An 18,842-nucleotide genomic window follows, 5' to 3' on the forward strand; every position below is an offset into this window, starting at 1 on the left:
ACACGCACGCCATGATATGGATGTGGAGGTCAGAGGATAATTTTCAGGAGTTGATTTTCTACAGTGTGGGTTCTCAGGTTTGAACTCAGGTCGTCAGGCTTGCCTGCGAGCACCTTCATCTGTTGAGCCACCATGCAGGCTCTAAGCCTCTAGTCCTTGATGGTTAAAAACAAAGGAGAGCTGGCGAGATAGCTGACAAAGTGCCTGCCTTGCAAGCACTGGGACTTGAGCTCACCTCCCAGAAACCCATATGAAAAGCTGGGCAGGGAGCTGCATCCTTGTGATCCTGCACTGGGGAGGAGACAGGAGGATTCCTGGGGGGCTAGCCTAGCCTACTTGCTGAATTCTGGGCCAATGAGAGACCTGGTCTCCAATATTAGTATAAACATCTACTAAGGAACAAGTGAGGTTGTTCTCTGGTCTCCATGTATGTATGTGTATGTACCTGTACATGTGTGCAACACCCCCACACACACAACCCCACACACAAGTGCGGAGTAGTGTGTGTGTGTAGCACTGTAAGACACTGTTGGAAACAGTATTTGTGAACCTTCTAACTGGGGAGGTGAGGGTCCCGGGCCTGCCACAAGGACTGGTCAGCAGCTCCTGACTGCCTTCTCTGTGCCTTAAATGCAGCGATGGTGCATAGCATAGCTGCTGGACAGAGGTGGAGGTGTGTACCCAGATGCCCGGGAAGCTTGCTGGGTCACAATGGCCTTATTGTCTAAGAGGTTCGCAGACTCTCAGTGCCAACCGGAACTGTGACTCCGTCCCAGGACTTCTGTCACACGCCATGGGCCACAGCGGGGAGTGCCCCTACCTCGGCTGTGACCTCAGCTAGTGGGAAGCTGGGTCTCAGTGTAGCTGGGCAGTTACTTCAGAAGAAACTTTTCCTTTCTTTCTCCTCTGACCCTTCCTGAACATTGCTGGCAGCATGTGGGGGTCCCCGATGGCTCAACTGCCTTCATTAGGCCCCAGACAACTGGATCAGAACAATGAGCCATAGTCCAGGGACTGGGGGTCGGGTGAGTTTATTTTGGTTTTTTCTTATCTGCTCTTAGGGTGGTCAGGTTTAGGCAACAACATATAGGTTACCCACCCAGATTTGAATTTCAAAGTGCCAAAATTGATGGTATCACTCTCCAAATTTACTGTTACCATAGTGTGTGTATGTGTGTGCATGCACGTGTGTGTGTGTGCGCGCACGCGTGCACGCGCGTACGTACATACGGGCTGTTAGGGTGCATGTGGGTGCTGTTTGCGTGTGCACATACATGTGGAGGACAGAAGACAATGCTGGCTGTTCTTCAGGTGTCCAGCCTGTTGTTTTTGAGGTAGGGTCTCTTTCTGGTCCGGAGCTTGCCGAGTAGGTTGTGCTTGTCTGTGAGCCCCAAGGATCTGCCTGTTTCTGCCTTTCCAGTGCTGGGGTTTTAAGCTCACAACACTGGGCCTGGCTTCTCCCATAGGCAAGCATTCTACTGAGCCATTGTCCATCTTCTACCACCCTGTTAAGGCAGGAAGCCAGCGCTTTCTGAGAGTAAGAGGCATTTCTCTGCACATCTAGCATCTACAGGAAAGGCGATGGATCTGTCCCTGCTGTGAAGCGAGAATAATGCTGTCCTTGGCTGTTCCTCCAGCTAAGTGGCCACAAAAGGCTCAGCGCCTCTGTCTCCCAGACTGCAGGTTGCTTCATAGATATGGTCCTCGAAGGGATGGAATTGGCTCCGTGCCACTGGACTCCTCAGGAGAGGTGGTTTCTTATACTCCTGGGCCCGTCTGCCCTCTGCATCCTCATGCAGGCACTAGGCAGAACCATTGAGAAGTGGAGGCTCCCCTGAACTCTGCACCTTGAGGATTTAGTAGTAGCCTGCATCTCCTTGGGGCTATGAGATCTGCTCCAGGACCGACAAAGAGCCATGGAGCTGGGTGAGAAAGAACTGTGGAGGTCCTGAGGAGGCCTTAGTGCCTGGAGCGTGGGGAACCGACAAAAGCGGCTTGTCTGCTGCCCCTGAAGGAGGGAAGAGGCTGTCATGACACAACCCATGGTAGCCATGGTGCTCTTCGGCCTAAGGAGGCAGCCTGGTTGAGAAGTGCAGCCCAAGGGTCCTGGGCTAGAATTCATCTCGGTTTTGTGATGTTTTCCACATTGTTGACTTCCAAAATGATCCACAGCCTAAGTCAGGAAACTTGCCAGGAAAGAGCCTCCTGGAAGTCCACCAAATAGCCATTCATGGTTCCCTGAACCACGGGCATCGGTCCTGTGGCAGCACACGGATAAGAAGCCCTTTGCCGAGCAAGGGACAGCAAGTATTTCTAAGACCCCGGGGGCAGCTTTGCTTCTCCTTTCTGAGGCCCCTGACAAAGAACCAGGGAGATGCAAGTCCCTGTCCAGTGGCTCTGAGTGTTACACCAGGAGCCAGCTCTGGCAGCTCAGATAACACCACGTGGCCGTGCAGAAGGTTCCGGCACAGTCTTTACTCACACGGGCGGGAGGTGGGGAGGGCAGGACTCAGGCTAGGCAGATGAGATGGCACAGGCTCCCATTTCTGGGATCTGGGCTGGCTCTAATTAGCAAGAAAGGAGGGCGAGTGGGCACATCAAAAGCTCGCTTCTGGACTCCACAGGTGCCAGCCCTGCAATCCCCTCCAGGGTCACCTTCAAAGCCTGCCCGTCAGTCTGGGATCACACCAGAGCGAGGATGGCTAAGACCCGGCCAGCTCTGCAGAAGACACACAGGCTGGGGACAATTACAGCAGGGAACACGGGGAGGATTGGATCCTGTTCACTCAAAATATCAACCGAACAGGACGCCGAGCAAATGGAAACGCTGGGGACACAGTGCGGTTGTGCAGCTCCTGGCAGACACACAACCCAAGCCTTGAGTGTGCAGGCTGAGGGTCGGGAGAGCAAGTGTGAAGGCTGAGCCGTTTCTAGTCGAGTCAGAGGAGGGAAAGGGAAGAGGCTAAGCCCCTCTACCTTAATGCCAGCATTAAGCTGGAGCCATATTTGCCAGGTGGCCTCGGAAGTCCCAGAGTATCTCAGAGTCCCAACAGCATTTGCTGTGGTCTGGATGGGTGGTCCCGAGGGAGAGCTGTGTGTTACAGGCCTCCACCCCTTCCCAGTTTCCTTCCTGTTGGTGTGACACAATACTCTGACCTAAAGCAATTCAGGGGAAGAGAGGATTTTATACTTCCGGGCCACAGTCCATCTTTGAGGGAAGTCAGGGCAGGAACTTAAGCAGGGGCTTGACGTTGTTTGCTGCCTCACTCTCTGGCTTGTGTTAGTCTTTCTTATACAGCCTAAGACCACCTGCCCAGGAAATGAAGCTGCCTGCCCAAGCAGACTGGACCCTCTTACGTCAATTAACCATCAAGATAGTCCTCACAGACAGGCTCACAGACCGACCTGATAAAGACAATTACTCAATTAAGACTCTTTTCTCCTGACTCCAGGCTGTTAATGCTGCCTAGGGCAGTCCCCAGCTGAAACTGATAGGAAGCAGGGCCTAGTGGGAGGAAGTCAGGGCGTAGGAGCATTGTGCCCTTGAAGGGGACTGTGGGGCACCAGGCTTGTCCGCTTCTCTTTGCTTCCTGTCTATGAGGTGGTTACTCTGTTCCAGTAGGCACTTCTAAACAGAGGCTCCAACCTGCCAAACTGTGAGCGGAATAGACAACCTTTTCCTTTCTACATTAATTCTCTCAGATGTTTTGGTATAGTTCAGGAAAGTGACAGGTATAAGCACAGATGGCAGATTCTCCAAAGGCCAGTCCAGGCCTGCCTGTGGGCAGCTCCTGCAAGGTGGGAGCATCACACTCATCCAGGGCTTGGTGATTCTGCAGGGACTCAGGGACAGTTTGTGTGGAGCATTGCACTGGGCTTAGTTTGCTCTGTATTCCTGCAGTTTGGCATCATGGTGGAAGTCAAGGGAACAGCCTTGGAAGTCTTTCCAAGTTGTTCCCCCAGATCCAGAGATGATGGGCAATTCAGGTTCTGGATTTAGGTCCTGACACTGTGACCTGCTTATGCGCTTCCACTCCCAGGCTATGCCTTGAAGCCCTGTTGGCAGAAGTCTGGCACCAGCCTTGGTCCTTCCTGTCGTGGAATATTACTTTACACTTTGTGAAAGTTATGTTGCTGTGATTGGCTTAATAAACAAGCTGACTGGCCAACGGCTGGATAGGATATAGTTAGGCAGGAAAGCCAAACAGAATGATGGGCTGAAGAAGGGTGGAGTCTGGGAGTCACCACGCAGACACAGAGGACCAGATGAACGTGCCATGTTAATAAAGGTACCACCATGTGGCAGAGCATAAATAAGGAATATGGGTTAACTTAAAATGTAAGGTCAAGTTACCAATAAGCCTGAGCTATCTGCCAAGCACTTATGATTTATATTTAGCCTCAGAGTCAGTTATTTAGGACTGGGGCAGTCAGGACAGGAAATGTCTATTTACGCCTCCCAGTCCTAAGCCTGAAGTCCTTGGTCCAGCACATGTCCCTGAGCACAAGGCTCTGCATACCCTGTGTTCCGTTCCATAGCCCTATGGCACCCGCAACAGGCCTTGGGCACTGCAGGTGCTCAGTCGATGCTCGGAGAAGTGAGTTGAACATGCTAGAGAACAGGGGGACTCCTACATGTCATTCTACCCGGGACTGGCCATCTGTGTGGGCAGAAGCTCAGAGGGACCTGGAAGCTCTTCCTAACTTCAGTGGCAGACTCAGAGTCTAGGATGGCTTTTCCAAAAGTCCCTGTTCAAATGCAGGTGACGCACGGTTGTGGTGCACCAGAGAGTCATCACCCCTCACACAGGAGGAGAATGGTGCCCTGGGAAAGACCCAGAAGGACAGTGCTTTGTTGGGTTGGCAGAACTAAGTGGAGGGAGAGACCTGTGTCAGGAGGAATAGAAGTCTACCTGTTCCTCAACTGTCAATCTCAACTGTCAGCTTGAGGAGATAGAGACTCACCTGGGACATGGACTTCTGAGTGTGTCTGTGGGGACTATCCTGATTAGGTCAACTGAGGTGAGAAGACCTGTCCACAGTGGACGGCACCATTCCCCGACTGGGAGCCTGGATTATATAAGTGGGGCAAGAGACATTCATCATTCTCTGCCCCGCCCTGACTGTGGGAGAAACGGGTCAGGCTACTTCAGGCTCCTGATGCCCAGGCTTCCCCACCATGGGGCACTGCGAGCCCAATATGGGTAGCTTTGGTCGGGAAGCAGTAAGAAAAGTTACTAAGCATTCCCCCTCCCAGCTGCCTGACAGGACTGGGCTGGGTCACATAGCTACAGGCCTCTACCCGGGGCTCCCTCTCTGCTCAGGTGAGAGGTAGGTAGGCTACAGAGCCAAGCTCACCCCATGCTACCACAGAACCTAGGATTCAGGGAACCAAGGCACTTGCCTGAGGTCTCATGAGACCAGGAGGTATAAACTAGGATTCAAATCTGAATCCAGGGGAAGAGCTGAGGTCTCCTGGGGTCTAGGCTTACATCTCTACGACCCCGTCCCCCATCTTAGAGAGTGGTGCAGGGGTTCCCTCTGGGACTAAGTTTGAGTGACTTAGGGACACACAGGGTCCTAGGTCACTTTCATTACAAACACAGCATTAAACACAGGATGTGTGTATCAGACATTCTGCTGCTGCGACAAACACCCTTGAGAGCAACTAGGAAGGAAGAGAGGGCTGCTTTGGTTTATGAGTTCAGAGGCTTTGGCCCATGGGTCACTTGGCTCCTGTGTTTCTGGGCCTGTGGTAAGGTCAGTGGCAGAAGGAGACCCTTAGAAAGAGGCGGGCCACCCTTCAAGTTCCCGCCCCAGGTGGGGGAGATGCTCTGGAGGTAGGAATGCTTGCTGTAGGAACATGAGGACCTGAGTTCAGATCCTCAGCACTGATGTAAAATCCAGCTGTGGCTGCGTGCACCTGCAGCCCCGGCACTTCAGTGGGGCAGATGGAATCAGGAGAATCACCGGGGCTTGCTGCCTGGCCACTGTAGCTACAATAGGTGGAAGCTCCAAGTTCAGTGAGAGACTGTCTCTAAATACATAAATCACATGGAGAATAATAGAAGGGGGTACCCTATGTCCACCTCTGGCCTCTCCAAGTGCACCCACAGACATACACACACACACACACACACACACACACACACACACACACACACACACACGTATGGCATGCCCCCAGTTAACTGCTTCTTAGATTTCTCCCTCCACGGCTCCACCACATCCCAACAGGCTCTTCCAGCTCCGGGTCCATCAGTAGATTAGTTAGGTCCCTTATCCAACTATCTCCCTGAAGCCCCATAACTGGTTTCTCATGTTTAGAACTAAGCATCCCACCCGTTAGACTTTGGGGGGACATACCATATTCACACCATGACAGCCAGCAACATTAGAGTCTTTGCCTAGACTGGACCTTCTCTCTGCCTGTCCTCTTGGGAAGACCTCGCCACCCTGTCAAGTGTGTTCATTTGTCCCTTGGCTAAAACCTCTCTCCACTGCTTTCCCGTGTACATCTGTCAGTCTAGCACACGGCCCCTTTGAGTGAGGAAAACAAACCCTGGGTTCCCAGATGCCCTCCTGGCTGAGATCGCATGGCCTTTGTCTTGGCCACCATTACACCCACAGAAGGAAGAGTCCCTTAGCTTATGCAATAGGTGAGCAGGTCTTTCATTTGCCGGTAAGTATCTTGGGCATGTGTGAGGATGTTTCTAGACTGTGCTGAGGTGAGAAGAGCCACCATAAATGTGGGCAGAATTATTCCATGGCTGGGGTCCTGGTCTGAATATGCAGTGAGCCCCAGCATTCCTTTTTCTCTGTTTTCTGACAGTGCATGCAATGGAACCTGGTGGCCAAGACCCTGTGGTCATGTTGTTCCCACTACAATTCACCACACCCTGAAACTGTGAGCTAGGAGGTGTTTTGTCCCAGCAAAGAGCAAAATAACCAGAACAACCTCCTTGAGGTGTCAGGACACATGAAGGGGCATGTGTGGGATAAGTACACTGGATGGATCATGGGGACAGTCAATACTGTCATCAGTTCAGAAGCCTCCCACCCTGGGACATACATTAAAATCCTAGGACACGGGCAGAGTTGGACCCTACTAGAGGTGAAGTCTGATTGTCTCCTAAGAGCTCCAGAAAGGCATTGATGAAGGACCATAGCCTTTAAAAAAAAAACATTATTTTTCAGCACATTGCTAAAAACACGAAAGTTATAGGTGAGCTGCTTCCCGGGGAACGAGAACCTATATTTAAACGCAGCTCTTCTTTCTTCGTTCCAGTCTCTGATTTCCTAAATTACGCATAATTTTAATTGTGTTTCAATTGCCCGCTAGTTGACAGGCGTTTATTTCTACAATACACTGGACTGGCCACCTCGTGCTCTGGGCTTTTTGGAATCCGTTTGTTCAGTTGGGCGCTGGAGGGCACAGCTGATGGGCACATATGCCAAGTTCCTTTGGTGCGGCTCCACGCCACTTCACAGGCTGTCCGGCAGCCATGGAAGAGACCTGACACCTGTGCCTTTATGAACTGGGACTGGCAGCGTCTCCAGGCCACAGCGACTTTATTCAGAGGGGATGCGATGCACCCCGCCCGCGCTGCCTGTATGCACGCGCTGCCTGTATGGAAAAGATGTGCACCGCATTATTGGCAGGCCAGCTGCCACGTCTACAAATAAGGCACTAATTTTCTAGTAGAACCTGGCGCGGTAGGAGTGGAGGCAGTACAGAAAAGGCAGGGAAAAGGACGGGCGTGAGGAGAGAAAGAAGTCCCTCGCCCCAGAGTCTGCTGAACCCTTTCACTAGCTGAGAACCGATGAAGATACATCTACCGACGGCCCTTCTCCCCTCTCAGATGGAACCTTCAGTTTTCCAGGCGTCTCTCCAGAAACCCCACTGTCAGGAAAAACAAAACAAAACAAAAACAAACAAACACCAGGCTCTAAGCCCCTTGCACAGTTTCAGTGGCTGCTTTCACTCTACCAGCCTATACAACTCAAACAAGGCATCTCCGGATGCCCCTCATGGTCTCAATTATCAAAGAGGGGGACAGAGGTAGGGAAGGGGAGGGTCCCTTAGAAACTTGCTAAGTATTGAAATTCTGGAAGCTTCCAAAATGGAGTCACAGGGAAGACCCTGTGGCGGGGTTCTCCTTCAGGAAGCTGTGCTCACTCAGGCACATCTTACTCTTGGCCTAGCCCTTTTGTTTCTACTTTTAATAGATTCTAACTCTGCTTCATACGGGCTCGTCCTGAAATTCTCTTCTGCACTGAAAACAAGGGCCTGGCTTTATGTGAGTCAAGGTTCCTAAAAGTGTAAGGGACCTCCTTGGGCTGCTGCAGGGGCTGTGTGAAGCTACAGTCCCATCCAACAAAAAAAAAACCAGCCCTTTCTCCCCTTTCCCCTGTGTGTTTGTGGAGGGTGAGAGACATAGCATCCAGGACTTTGAATTTCTGCTTAGAATGTTTCTGGCCTCCCAGCACAGTCTCGAAAGAAAGTCAGGGCTGAAGCAGAGCCCCTAGGGAATAAGGATGTGTGAGATCAGAGATCAAGCATCCATGACACCTGCTTGTTTGAGGAAATAGCTGGATCCAGAGAGCCCTCTGGGGTCACAGTGGCCTCTGGCATGCCAAGGTCAAGGTCCTTTGTTATTTGTTGTGGACGGCTCCTTGACTCTGTAGGGCAGATGAGAGCCCAGACTGACCCCTTCTTGTTCTGTCCTGTCCCCTACATGCTGGTGAAGCCAGAGAAAGCTGAGGGCACAGCAGTGAACTGCCAGTGTCACAAGAAAGCATTCGGAAATATCTTTTTGTCACCTTGAAAGGCACCTGTCGCTGGATGGTGACTCTGACAGTGAGGGACGATGTTATATTCTCGGCAGAGACCTTTGCTGCTGAAGGGCTCTTCTCTGTCCCTCCCATACGGAAGAGAGCCCCTGATATTGGCTGTCGACTTGACAGGATCTAAAATCACATAGGAAGCAGATCTCTAGGCTTGTCTATGTGGAAATTTCTAGATTAGGTTAAGTGAAGTAGGAAGGTGGTCCCAATAGGTATCATCCATGGGCTGGGGTCCCAGACTGAGCAAGGAGATGGCAAGCTGAGCCCCAGCATCCATCCCTCTCTGCTTCCTGACTGTGGGTGTCATGTGACCATCAGGCGCTTGCTGCCACGCCTCCCCCACCATGAGGGTTGGACTCTCAAACTGTGAGCCTAAAAAACTTTCCCCAACCCCTTAACTTGCTTCTTACCAGATATTTTGTCTCAGCAAGGAGGAAAGGAACTAAGGCAAGATAAAACATGAGACAAGAGACAACATGGTGCACTGGGGGATCAGGATTCCCCAGGAGCCCCCGGCCATGACACTAGCTGGGTGGTTCAGGCACTTTGGGTGCAAGGTGGATCCTCTGGCTGCCTGGTCCTGTTTTTCTTAGTGCAGGCCCCAGGCTCCAGCACTCCGAGGTGTCTGTGCTGCATTGTCCATGATGCTTGAGCCAAGGTGGGGGCCACACAGCTCTCATGCCATTCGGCCCAGCGGGCCTTGCTCATTCATTGCCCAGGTATCTGCGGGTGCCTCTGAGAGGTGAGTCCTGGCCCTGGCCCTCTACTTTGAGAGGTAAGCGCCTGCCACCCAGCAGGTACCCACTCCCCCGTCATGTAAGTTAATTTTTATGATGAGTTTCACGACAACCTGCAATTCACTGAAACTGAGATGTTTCAAGAAGTCCTCCTCTCTTGTGTTGTTTCCCCGCCTTCCCCCCAGGTTATTTTGCCACATGATGAAAGTCTGACCAACCCAGAGTCACTGAGGTGCTTTTATCTCTGCATTCACACTGGCACCTCCTATTCCTCTTGACAACACCATCAGCCCCAAGGAAGAGTCTCAGGCCACCTGGTCCACCTTCTCCATCCCCAACTCACAGCAGCCGAACTTGGGCTAGCCAGGCCTTCCAGTGGCTCCCTGCACACAGCCCATTATCTGTCCTCCTTCAAGGCCTTAGGACCTCTCACTCTTTAGCAGGACAGTCTCAGTTCTGGCATCTGGAGGCTCCCTCACTGGCCAGAAGCTCCGCCCCTTTGCTCATTCCGGTGCTCTGTGAGCCCATTGGTCAGAGGGCAGGCTGCAGCCCTGGAGAGCTGAGCATAGTTTCCTCTGGGCTGGGCCTGGATGAGTTCCAGCCCTGGGCCAGTGGCTCTAACTCAGCCCGGTTGCTTCATCAGGTACTGTCACACACTTGGCATGGGTGTGGCTTGCATGCAGGCTCTGTATAGCTGTCCTGGTTGACCGAACCATGGAACAAAGGCGTGCTTCAGAAATAAGTGAGGTCCCCCTGGTTCTTACCTGCCACTGGATCAGAACCGAGGATGTAGTGTGCGGTGTGGCTGAGACAGATCCTGGAGGCTCTCCCGGAACTGCAGGGCAGCAGATGGAAGGAAGTAGTTAGAATGGTTCTTTTGGGCATCAGTCACCCTTCAGTGTGAGGTGCCTTCCCTCCCTTCTGTGGGTCCTCTCAGGCCACCTGCAGCACCCTGTGAGCTCCTGCCCAAGACCCTTCCTGGGCCTCCAAGTCTTTGGGAAAGGGGGTCAGATAGCATTTTATGAGATCCTAGGTGTTAGTGGTTTGCTGTGAGCAGGCCAGGTGGTCACAGTGACGTCACGGTGCTCTTAGCTTGAGACACTAAGTGACTATTGGTAGAGATGAGGTTGCTACTGGCCACCCAGCATGTAAAGCCAGGAAGCTGCAGTGGCTTTGCTCTGGTCTCTGGAAGGACAAGGCTGGTATGACCCCTGTCATGGACAAGCCTGCTTTGGGACCAATGACGAACCCTTGTCATAGATCAGGTGCCCTCTCCGGGTCACGTGGTCTTCTCTTGTGTACTAAACTGACCTCTCTGTGTCTCCTTGGCTGTGGCTGTGTGCCAACAAGAGCCTGCTCAATAAGTCTCTGGAGGGGACAGGACTGGTCATGTCCCATCACTTCACATGAATATACCAGGCTCTGTCTACTTTACATCCTAGGTTTGCCCCTGTCTGAGTCTCCTCTGAATCATTCAGGCCCTCTATCCTCAGTCACACAGGTGGACCCCAGCGACACCCTCTAGAACAGGGGTTCTCAACCTGTGGGTCATGACTCCTTTGTGGGTTAACCAATTCTTTCACAGGGGCAGCCTAAGACTATTGGAAAACACACATATTTACATAACAATTCATAACAGCAAAATAACACTTACAAAGTAGCAATGAAAATAACTTCATGGTTGGGGGGGGGAGTCACCACAACATGAGGAACTGTACTAAAGGGTCACAGTGTTAGGAAGGTTGAGAGCCACCGCTCTAGCAGAAAACCTTCTAGTAGTCTGTAGTCAATGTGGACTGCACAGGAACCCTGTGCAGCCGATAAATACCAGCCTAATGAGAAAATGTGGGGGCTGGAGAGGTGGCTCAGAAGTCAAGAGCATTGACTGCTCTTCCAGCGGACCCAAATTCAATCCTCAGCACCCACAAGGCAGCTCACAACTGTCTGAAACTCCAGTTCCAGAGTATCTGGCACCTTCATACAGACATACATGCAATGTAGGAAAAACTTGAATGCACTTTAAAAAAAAAAAACAACCTGAATAACAACAAAAATCTATCTTGCCCAAGACAGTGGTTGTTCTAGCTGTCTGGGTGCTGAGCCCACATACATACATAAACCTTGAAGCTCATACAACTGCCATTAAGAAAAAAGAAGAAATGAAGGAAGGAAGGAAAAAAGAAGGAAGAAAGAAAGAAAAGAAAAGAAAAAAGCAAAGAAAAAAAATGTGGAATCATGTTTGGATCCTGGGGACTTGGAAGGCACAGGTAGGGAGATTATTACAAACTCAAGAACAGCCTGGATCAGGACTAAAGCTCTATGTCAAAAAAAAAAAAAGCCCAATGACTGGGGTGTGGCTCAGTGGTAGAGCACCTGCCTAAAATTCCTCAGTGAGGGGCTGGGGTATGGCTCAGAGGTAGAGCACCTGCCTAGTATCCCCCAGTGAGGGACTGAGGTGTGGCTCAGTGATAGAGCTCCTGCCTAGAATCCCCCAGTGAGGGGCTGGGGTGTGGCTCAGTGGTAGAGCCCCTGCCTAGAATCCCCCAGTGAGAGGCTGGGGTGAGCACCTGCAAGGCCTGGGGTTCTATCCCTAGCATAGTAAGGAAGAAATGTTAATCAGTCATCAAAGGCCCCCTCTCTCCAGCGAAGGTAGGGCTGGTCTTGCCAGTCAATCTCCACCTCACAGAGGGAGACAAAGGGCCACAAACACAATGCAAATCCAACCACAAAGGGAAATTGCAAGTCTCAGACAAGGGAGATGATGAGATAGGGGCCTCAAAAGCTGCATTTGAATATCAAAGGGTTGAGAAGGGGCCTGGGGAGCCCAGAGAGTTCCTTAAATAGCGGTTCAGAAAGGGCCTATTCCCTGAGGTCTCAGGAGCCTGTCAGGCACCCTTGCTCCCTGTTTGTCAGAGATAACCCAACAATGACAGCAGCTTGCTGGGTGTCTGGCTCTTTCTTCTAAGAATTAGCGCACCATTGCGAATATTCTCTCCCCTTGTGTCTGATGCAAGATAAAAATGAGAAATGAGCAGGTCTTTTTTTTTTTTTAAGTTTTCATTTGATGCTGACTTTCTACCCTTGTTCCACGCCACTTTTTGTCTGTTTGTGTACCAAGGTTCCATGCATGTGTGTATATGTTTATATCTCTATGCTGGTCCTTGGGGGAGCATGTGGAGGCTGGGAATTAGAGTTGGATCTTTCTGCTGTTCTCGACCTTAGTTTTGAGGGGCTTTTGCTGAATATCAAGAGTCCCCACTTTGGCCAGGCTGGCTGGCTAACTAACCCCTGGGATCTTTCCTCAAACCCCCAGCTGGGGTCACAAGTATCGCTAGGCATTTTACATGGGCACTGGGGGTTTGAACTCAGGTCCTCATGCTTGAGCAGCCAGCACGCTACCCACTGACCCATCTCTCCTGCCTGTAAGCCCTCACTTTTAAGTGAGATCATTGATGACATTCTCCCTCCACTTATCCTTAGCAGTGAAAGGAAGGGTTTTGCTTCTGGGTGGTCTTCCGAGCCTCCTGCCAGGCACTTTGGGCCACCTCGCTACTTGGATGACGCCATAGCTTTTTCCCTGAGCTCTGCTGATCTGGATCTGAACACCTCTCCGGATGAGGGCCCTGGACCGGTTTCTCCAGGGACTCAGGGGAGCTTAGAGGCCTACTCCTCAGGTACCAGTGGGGGATGCTGGGTTTGCAGCCCAGTTCTCTGCGGTAACTTAAGTTCCTGATGGGGAGGGGGAGCTGCATTTACATTAACCATTCTTCAAGGCTGGCTAACAGCCCATTAGGACTGCAACCCTAATTGAACGTTGACGAGCTGAACTGTCTTGGGCCATCTTAGCCCCTAAATAGCCACGTACTGCCTACTATTGTGTGCCGACTGACACCTCAGGACTTAAGTCCTTTTGGAATATACAAATAGACCCCTCACTTCACCCACCCAAAGACTAAAAGATATCATTGGACAAGTCTGAAGTCTAAAGCGGAGATGACTAACTCGCCTACCCGGTATTCCCACCAATGTCTTCAAAATTGTTCTTGATTTAAAATGTTCTCATTTCTGCCACTGTAAACACTGTGGAATTGCTAACGTGTTAGAACATGGCAGTATTTGGGGTGACTCGAATCTGTGTTTCACTGGGCCATGATCACTCATATTTGACTCCTAAGTAAAGTGTCTCCCATTCCTGTTGCGGGGGTGGGGGGGAGACCTGTTCTTTGTTTTGTTTTTGTTTGTTTGTTTTATTTTGTTTTTGCATCAATATCTGAGTATGGTTGAGAAGCTGGAAATGGTTCACCTCCACCCCTGGGCTGGCTAGTCCTCGAGGTGCCCTGAAACTCTGTGTGGTAGAAGTTAAACTTCTGGGCTCAGAAAAGCGTGTGTATGTGTGTGTGGGGGCGGTCACATGATGTGGGGTCACAGGGCGAGGCAGCGGGGACTTAGTCCATTTGGAAACCACCTCACTGGAGCGTTAAATGGAAGAGACAGGGTTTTCTGGGAGTTATCGCAAAGCCCTGGTGGCTGAACTAAGTGCCTGGCTCTGAGGCTGAGCTGGGAGTTGCCCGGTATCCATCTTCTCCCACCCCACTTGTCAGTCTACGACTGTGTCTGCTGGAGCTGCCTCACAGGTTCACTGTACTTCCTCCCAGACCCAGGATGGGGTATCTTCAGGCCCAGTGCCTCCAAGGTCAGAAGCCGGTGAAGAAACCACCTGGTGCTTGGGGTGGGGGTGGGGGGGCAGATCTGAACTGGCTTGCACCCAGCTTCCCCAACGACATTTATTTTTAACGAACCCCATTAATTATTCAATTTCTAATGGAGGAGGGGGTTTTGGAAGCCAATGGAAAGGAGTTCTATTCCATCTGGAAACTCTCCGGGGGGACCTTGATTTATGACCGTGGGGTGTGTAGGAACACCCCAGGCTGTCAGTTACTAATGGACTGCTGCTGCTTGTCACCCCTCCCTGGTGACCTCCTCTCTCTGCTCAAGACTGGAGCAGGGCCTCTTTCCGGGAGGAAGGTACCCTCCGGCCTCTGCAGAGCTGTGGGGCGGGGTTGTATTGGGCTGGCTTTGGCTCACCATCTTGCAGTGTGGTCACGGCTTCTGTTTCCACACTGAAGTCACTGTCCCCGATGTCATTGGTGGCCTTCAGACGTAGCTTGTAGGAGGTGAAAGGTCTCAGCCTGTAATGGAATATAGAAATCAGTGACTACAGTCCTGTCTGGGTTGTAACTAGGAAATCGTGGGATTGGGGTGGCAGACAGATGTCTCTCCTGCCCTGGAAACAGAAGTTGGGTTACCCTGCCACCAGGAAGGATGGAACCACTCCTTAGAAATAGCTACCAGGGCCTTTCAGGGTCTCCTAGTCTGCCATGATTCTCAGGGTGAGACGGTTTCACGGAGGGACACATCAGTGAGAAAGTCTTGTTCCAGGGACTTTCAATGTCTCTTTAATAAGATGCTACACAGTAAGTTACTGCTTGCCTGGGCCCAGGATGGAAGGGCAGAACTGGATTGGGCTCTAGGGGAAGAACTGAAAAGATCTACCTTCTAGCTCTAACATATCCAGAGTGAAGCTGTCCCTCACTTCTCCCTAGGGCTCCTGTCAGGGCTCTATTCTGGCTGGCCAACTTCTTTGGATTCACCAATGTCTCTGCCCCACCCCAGTCAGGCATGACCATAGGATCCTTCCCCCTTCCAGGTGCTGAGCCCATGCTACACTGAGGGCGAGCAAGCCCTGTCCAGCTTGCACTAGGGACAAGTTCCCAGGTGGGATCATCAGTGCACCACTTCACAGGCTGGAAATGGGCCAGCAGGGAAACTCTGGCTTCCAAGGTGGGCTCTGTTTTTTAGAAAACCGAGAATCAGTTTCAGAAACTGCCACAGACTAAAGTTTCCAGGAAGGGGGATGGGTGTATGGGAACGGGGAGAAAGAAGGAAGGAGAGAGAGAGAGAGAGAGAGAGAGAGAGAGAGAGAGAGAGAAAGGTAAAGAAGTATTTCTACAAGGCTGCTTAACTAGTCAGAATCTGCAGAAGGTTTCACATTGGGAGTGAGTTACATTGGGCTCCCATTAGCGCTCTAGACAGCCATTTATGCCCACCTCCGTGTCCGACTTAACTTCCATGTGACTTTTAGACAAATCCGTTCAGAAGCTACAAGCAGATCTCTGGCTTCCACCAACCTGAAGGCTAGGAATGTCCCCAGCCAGCGTCTGAAGCCGGCACAGAGATTCCCCTGCTCCACTGTAACTCACCTACCTATGGTTTCCACCAGTGTATTCTAAATCACCCTGACTTAGGGCTTTCTCTGTTGTTATTATAAAAACCCCACAGACTTGTTACCATGTTGGAACACAGGGCAGCCTGGATCTGTGTTCCTGGACTACGGTCACGTGTGTTGACTCCAGAATAAATTCTCTTATCCCTTGAGGAGAGAGCTGTCATTTTGCATAGACACCATGACAGTCAGCTACCTCTGTGTTCCTTTGCCTCTGGACACACTGGATTACAGCATTTCTCCAAAGCCCAAGGGATGTTCCACTCAAAGCCCTGGGAATAATCTGGCTTTGCCAATTTCTAGACCCCTACAGGCCTGGCCTCGCCAGCAGCAACCAGGAGAATCTGGTCTTGGTTGATTTAACACGGCTTAACTGAGAAGCCCCTTGAAGGCCCACTGCCTAGGATGATCTTTGCTGTGGTTTCTGGGGACAGCTTTTGTTTAGCTCAAATAAACCACGTCCACCTGTTCCGGCTTTCCAGAAGCTACTGTGTCTAGTCTCAGGGATAAACGCCTATTGTCCCCTGTCACTTCCCAGTCTCAGATGCTGAATGGTCCACCTTTGAGTTAACTGCCTGCTTCACCTCTCTGGTGTGGAGGGCAGCATGGGGTCCCTAAAAATGTGGGCTCTGAAGTATACTTTTCAGTTCCTCAGCCCTAGACATGCTTGGAAGAGCCACCTTGCAGACAGGTCCTTGTCTGGGGATCTGATAGACAGACATCAAGAAGCTGTCCTGAGAATCAAAGCAGATGAGGCCCTCAGGAGCAGCTCACTAGGCGCTCAGTGGAAAGAGTTGTTAGCATTCTTATTTCTTAGGTATTATCTTCAACAGCTAAAGTGAGTGCCCATCACATGATCCCAGATCTCTGTTGTCCTGTTCCTCCCCTCTTCTCTTCCTTCCTTCCTTCCTTTCGAATTTACTATGTCCCTGAAGGTGACTTTGAATTCCTGATCCTCCTGTCTCCATTTCTAAGAACTGGATGGCAGGCATGTATCACCACATCAGGCTCTGTGTGGTGTTGGGGTTGGAACCCAGAGCCTTGTGCATGCTAGGCAAGCGCTCTGCCGACTGAGTCACAGCCTTGGTCTTTTGTTATCACGGCCACACTGGCGCTCTACATCTCTAAAGAGGAGGCCAGGGTGGCCTGAGGGAGTCCTGCCGCTCTAGCATGGAGAGCCATGGAGAGCCATGCTAGGCACCTGGAGATGGTCAGTAACACTCGGCTAAGGAAATGAATGCATCATGGTGACACTGCTGCTCCAAACCCTCTTGGGGAGGTAGAAGGGGCACCTACCACATACTGCAGTACTGACCTGCGAGGCACCATGTGCCCACTGTACAGTAGTGGCACAACTGTAGTGGGGCGACTCAGCCCTCTCTGGCTGGATTGGAGGTCTGCTCCTCAAGGGGGATTTTATGTCTGATAATATAATCCTGTTCAAAAGCCATGTCGCTGAGGAGGTCATGGGCCCTGGGATATATTCTTGTTGTTGTTACTATTGTTGTTATTTTCCTAACTGGTCACGCTCTCAAAGTGTCTCTTAAATATTTGTGTTCACACCCACAGGCTTGGGCTTCTCTGCGCCCTGGCCAGAGAAGCTTCCTCTTCTTGGCAGTGGGCTGCAGCAATATGGGGCAGGGAATAACTTGTCAAGTACTGAAAGTAACAGACTGAGTGTTCAGCCCTACACTGGGCATCTACACCAATCTCCTTCCCGAGGGCTCAGCGAACATCGTGAAAGAGGAAGCAAGAAGCACTTAAGAGCGCCACGAAATGAAGCCTCCTGGCCATGACGTGGCTGTTCACGAACTCATAATATCAGGGATCATCCACACGGGGTCAATCTCTGGCGTCACCCACACTCTACTGTGGAGCTACAGTACATAGTTGCTGGGGCCGGAGGGGAAAGGAGGGTTTGTTTGTTTGTTTCTTTGTTTGTTTGATGTGTGTGTGTGTGTGTGTGTGTGTGTGTGTGTGTGTGTGTGCCTGTGCATGCTTATATGTACCATGTGCATGCAGATGCCATGGAAACCAGAAGAAGATGTCAGATCCCCAAGAACTAGAATTACAGAAAGTTGAGAACCACCTGATATGGGTGCTGGGAACTGAACCTGGGTCTTCTGCAAGGGCAGTAAGTGCTCTTAACCACGGAGCCATCTCTTCCGCTCAAAGATTTATTTTACACACACACACACACACACACACACACACACACACACACACACACCCCACATGTATGCAGGTGTCTCAAAAGCCAGACGAGGGTTATTGAAGTCCCTGGAGAGGATTTTTTTTTTTTTTGAGAATGTGGTCACTGGTGGGATTCCCATGCTCCAGTGGATGGCCCCATGTCAATGCACATATTGATAGCTCCAAATAGACTTAGTGGGAGCTCTCTCTCTCTCTCTCTCTCTCTTTTTACACACACACACACACACACACACACACACACACACACACATACACGTTGTAGGGATTATGTTATGGGGGATTTTGAGGGAACTTGAAGTATAGACATGGTCATATATGCTCGTATATATGCACAAACTTCTCAAGAAAAATGTAAAACACTTTAAAGTAAAATTTGAAATAAAACCAGAAAAAGCAGGACACAAGCCCTGCATGTAGACTGGAGTGAGCTGAGACCACATTCAGCACACAGAGTAAGCAGTTAGTGTCCCTTAAGAGGCCTACGGGGACTCTGCTCCCGAAGGACACTTTCTCCACTGCCCTGCCTGCCTTGGGAGCCCTGTTCAACAGAGAGCAGTGTGCTGTAGGTAATATGTGGCCTGTGGCTGGACAGACCAGACCAGCTCAGAGACAAATGAGGTAGAGTGTGAAGGAGGGTGGGAAACAGAAGCCTGTGGTAGACCAGGATCTCCTGGGACTTCATTCACCAAGGACACCTGGAAGTAAATGACAGGTGAAATACAGGGTGTCGGGGAGCCAACCCTGGCTCTAAGTAACTCACT

General features: G+C 51.0%; 1 protein-coding gene across 1 annotated transcript in view; it reads right to left on the reverse strand.

Annotated features, from left to right (window-relative positions):
- The window catches only part of Sdk1 (sidekick cell adhesion molecule 1), a 944,655-nt gene that overhangs the window by 65,296 nt on the left and 860,517 nt on the right, over positions 1-18,842 (reverse strand). The window contains exons 31-32 of the mRNA XM_087903322.1: positions 14,670-14,773; positions 10,349-10,419 (exon numbers count right to left, since the gene is read on the reverse strand). Of these exons, the coding sequence (XP_087759448.1) occupies positions 10,349-10,419; positions 14,670-14,773 (175 nt within the window). The remainder of the gene's footprint in view (positions 1-10,348; positions 10,420-14,669; positions 14,774-18,842) is intronic.

This window comes from Myodes glareolus, chromosome 2 (genome assembly GCF_982192425.1).
Source record: "Myodes glareolus chromosome 2, mMyoGla1.1, whole genome shotgun sequence".
Classification (NCBI taxonomy): domain Eukaryota; kingdom Metazoa; phylum Chordata; class Mammalia; order Rodentia; family Cricetidae; genus Myodes; species Myodes glareolus.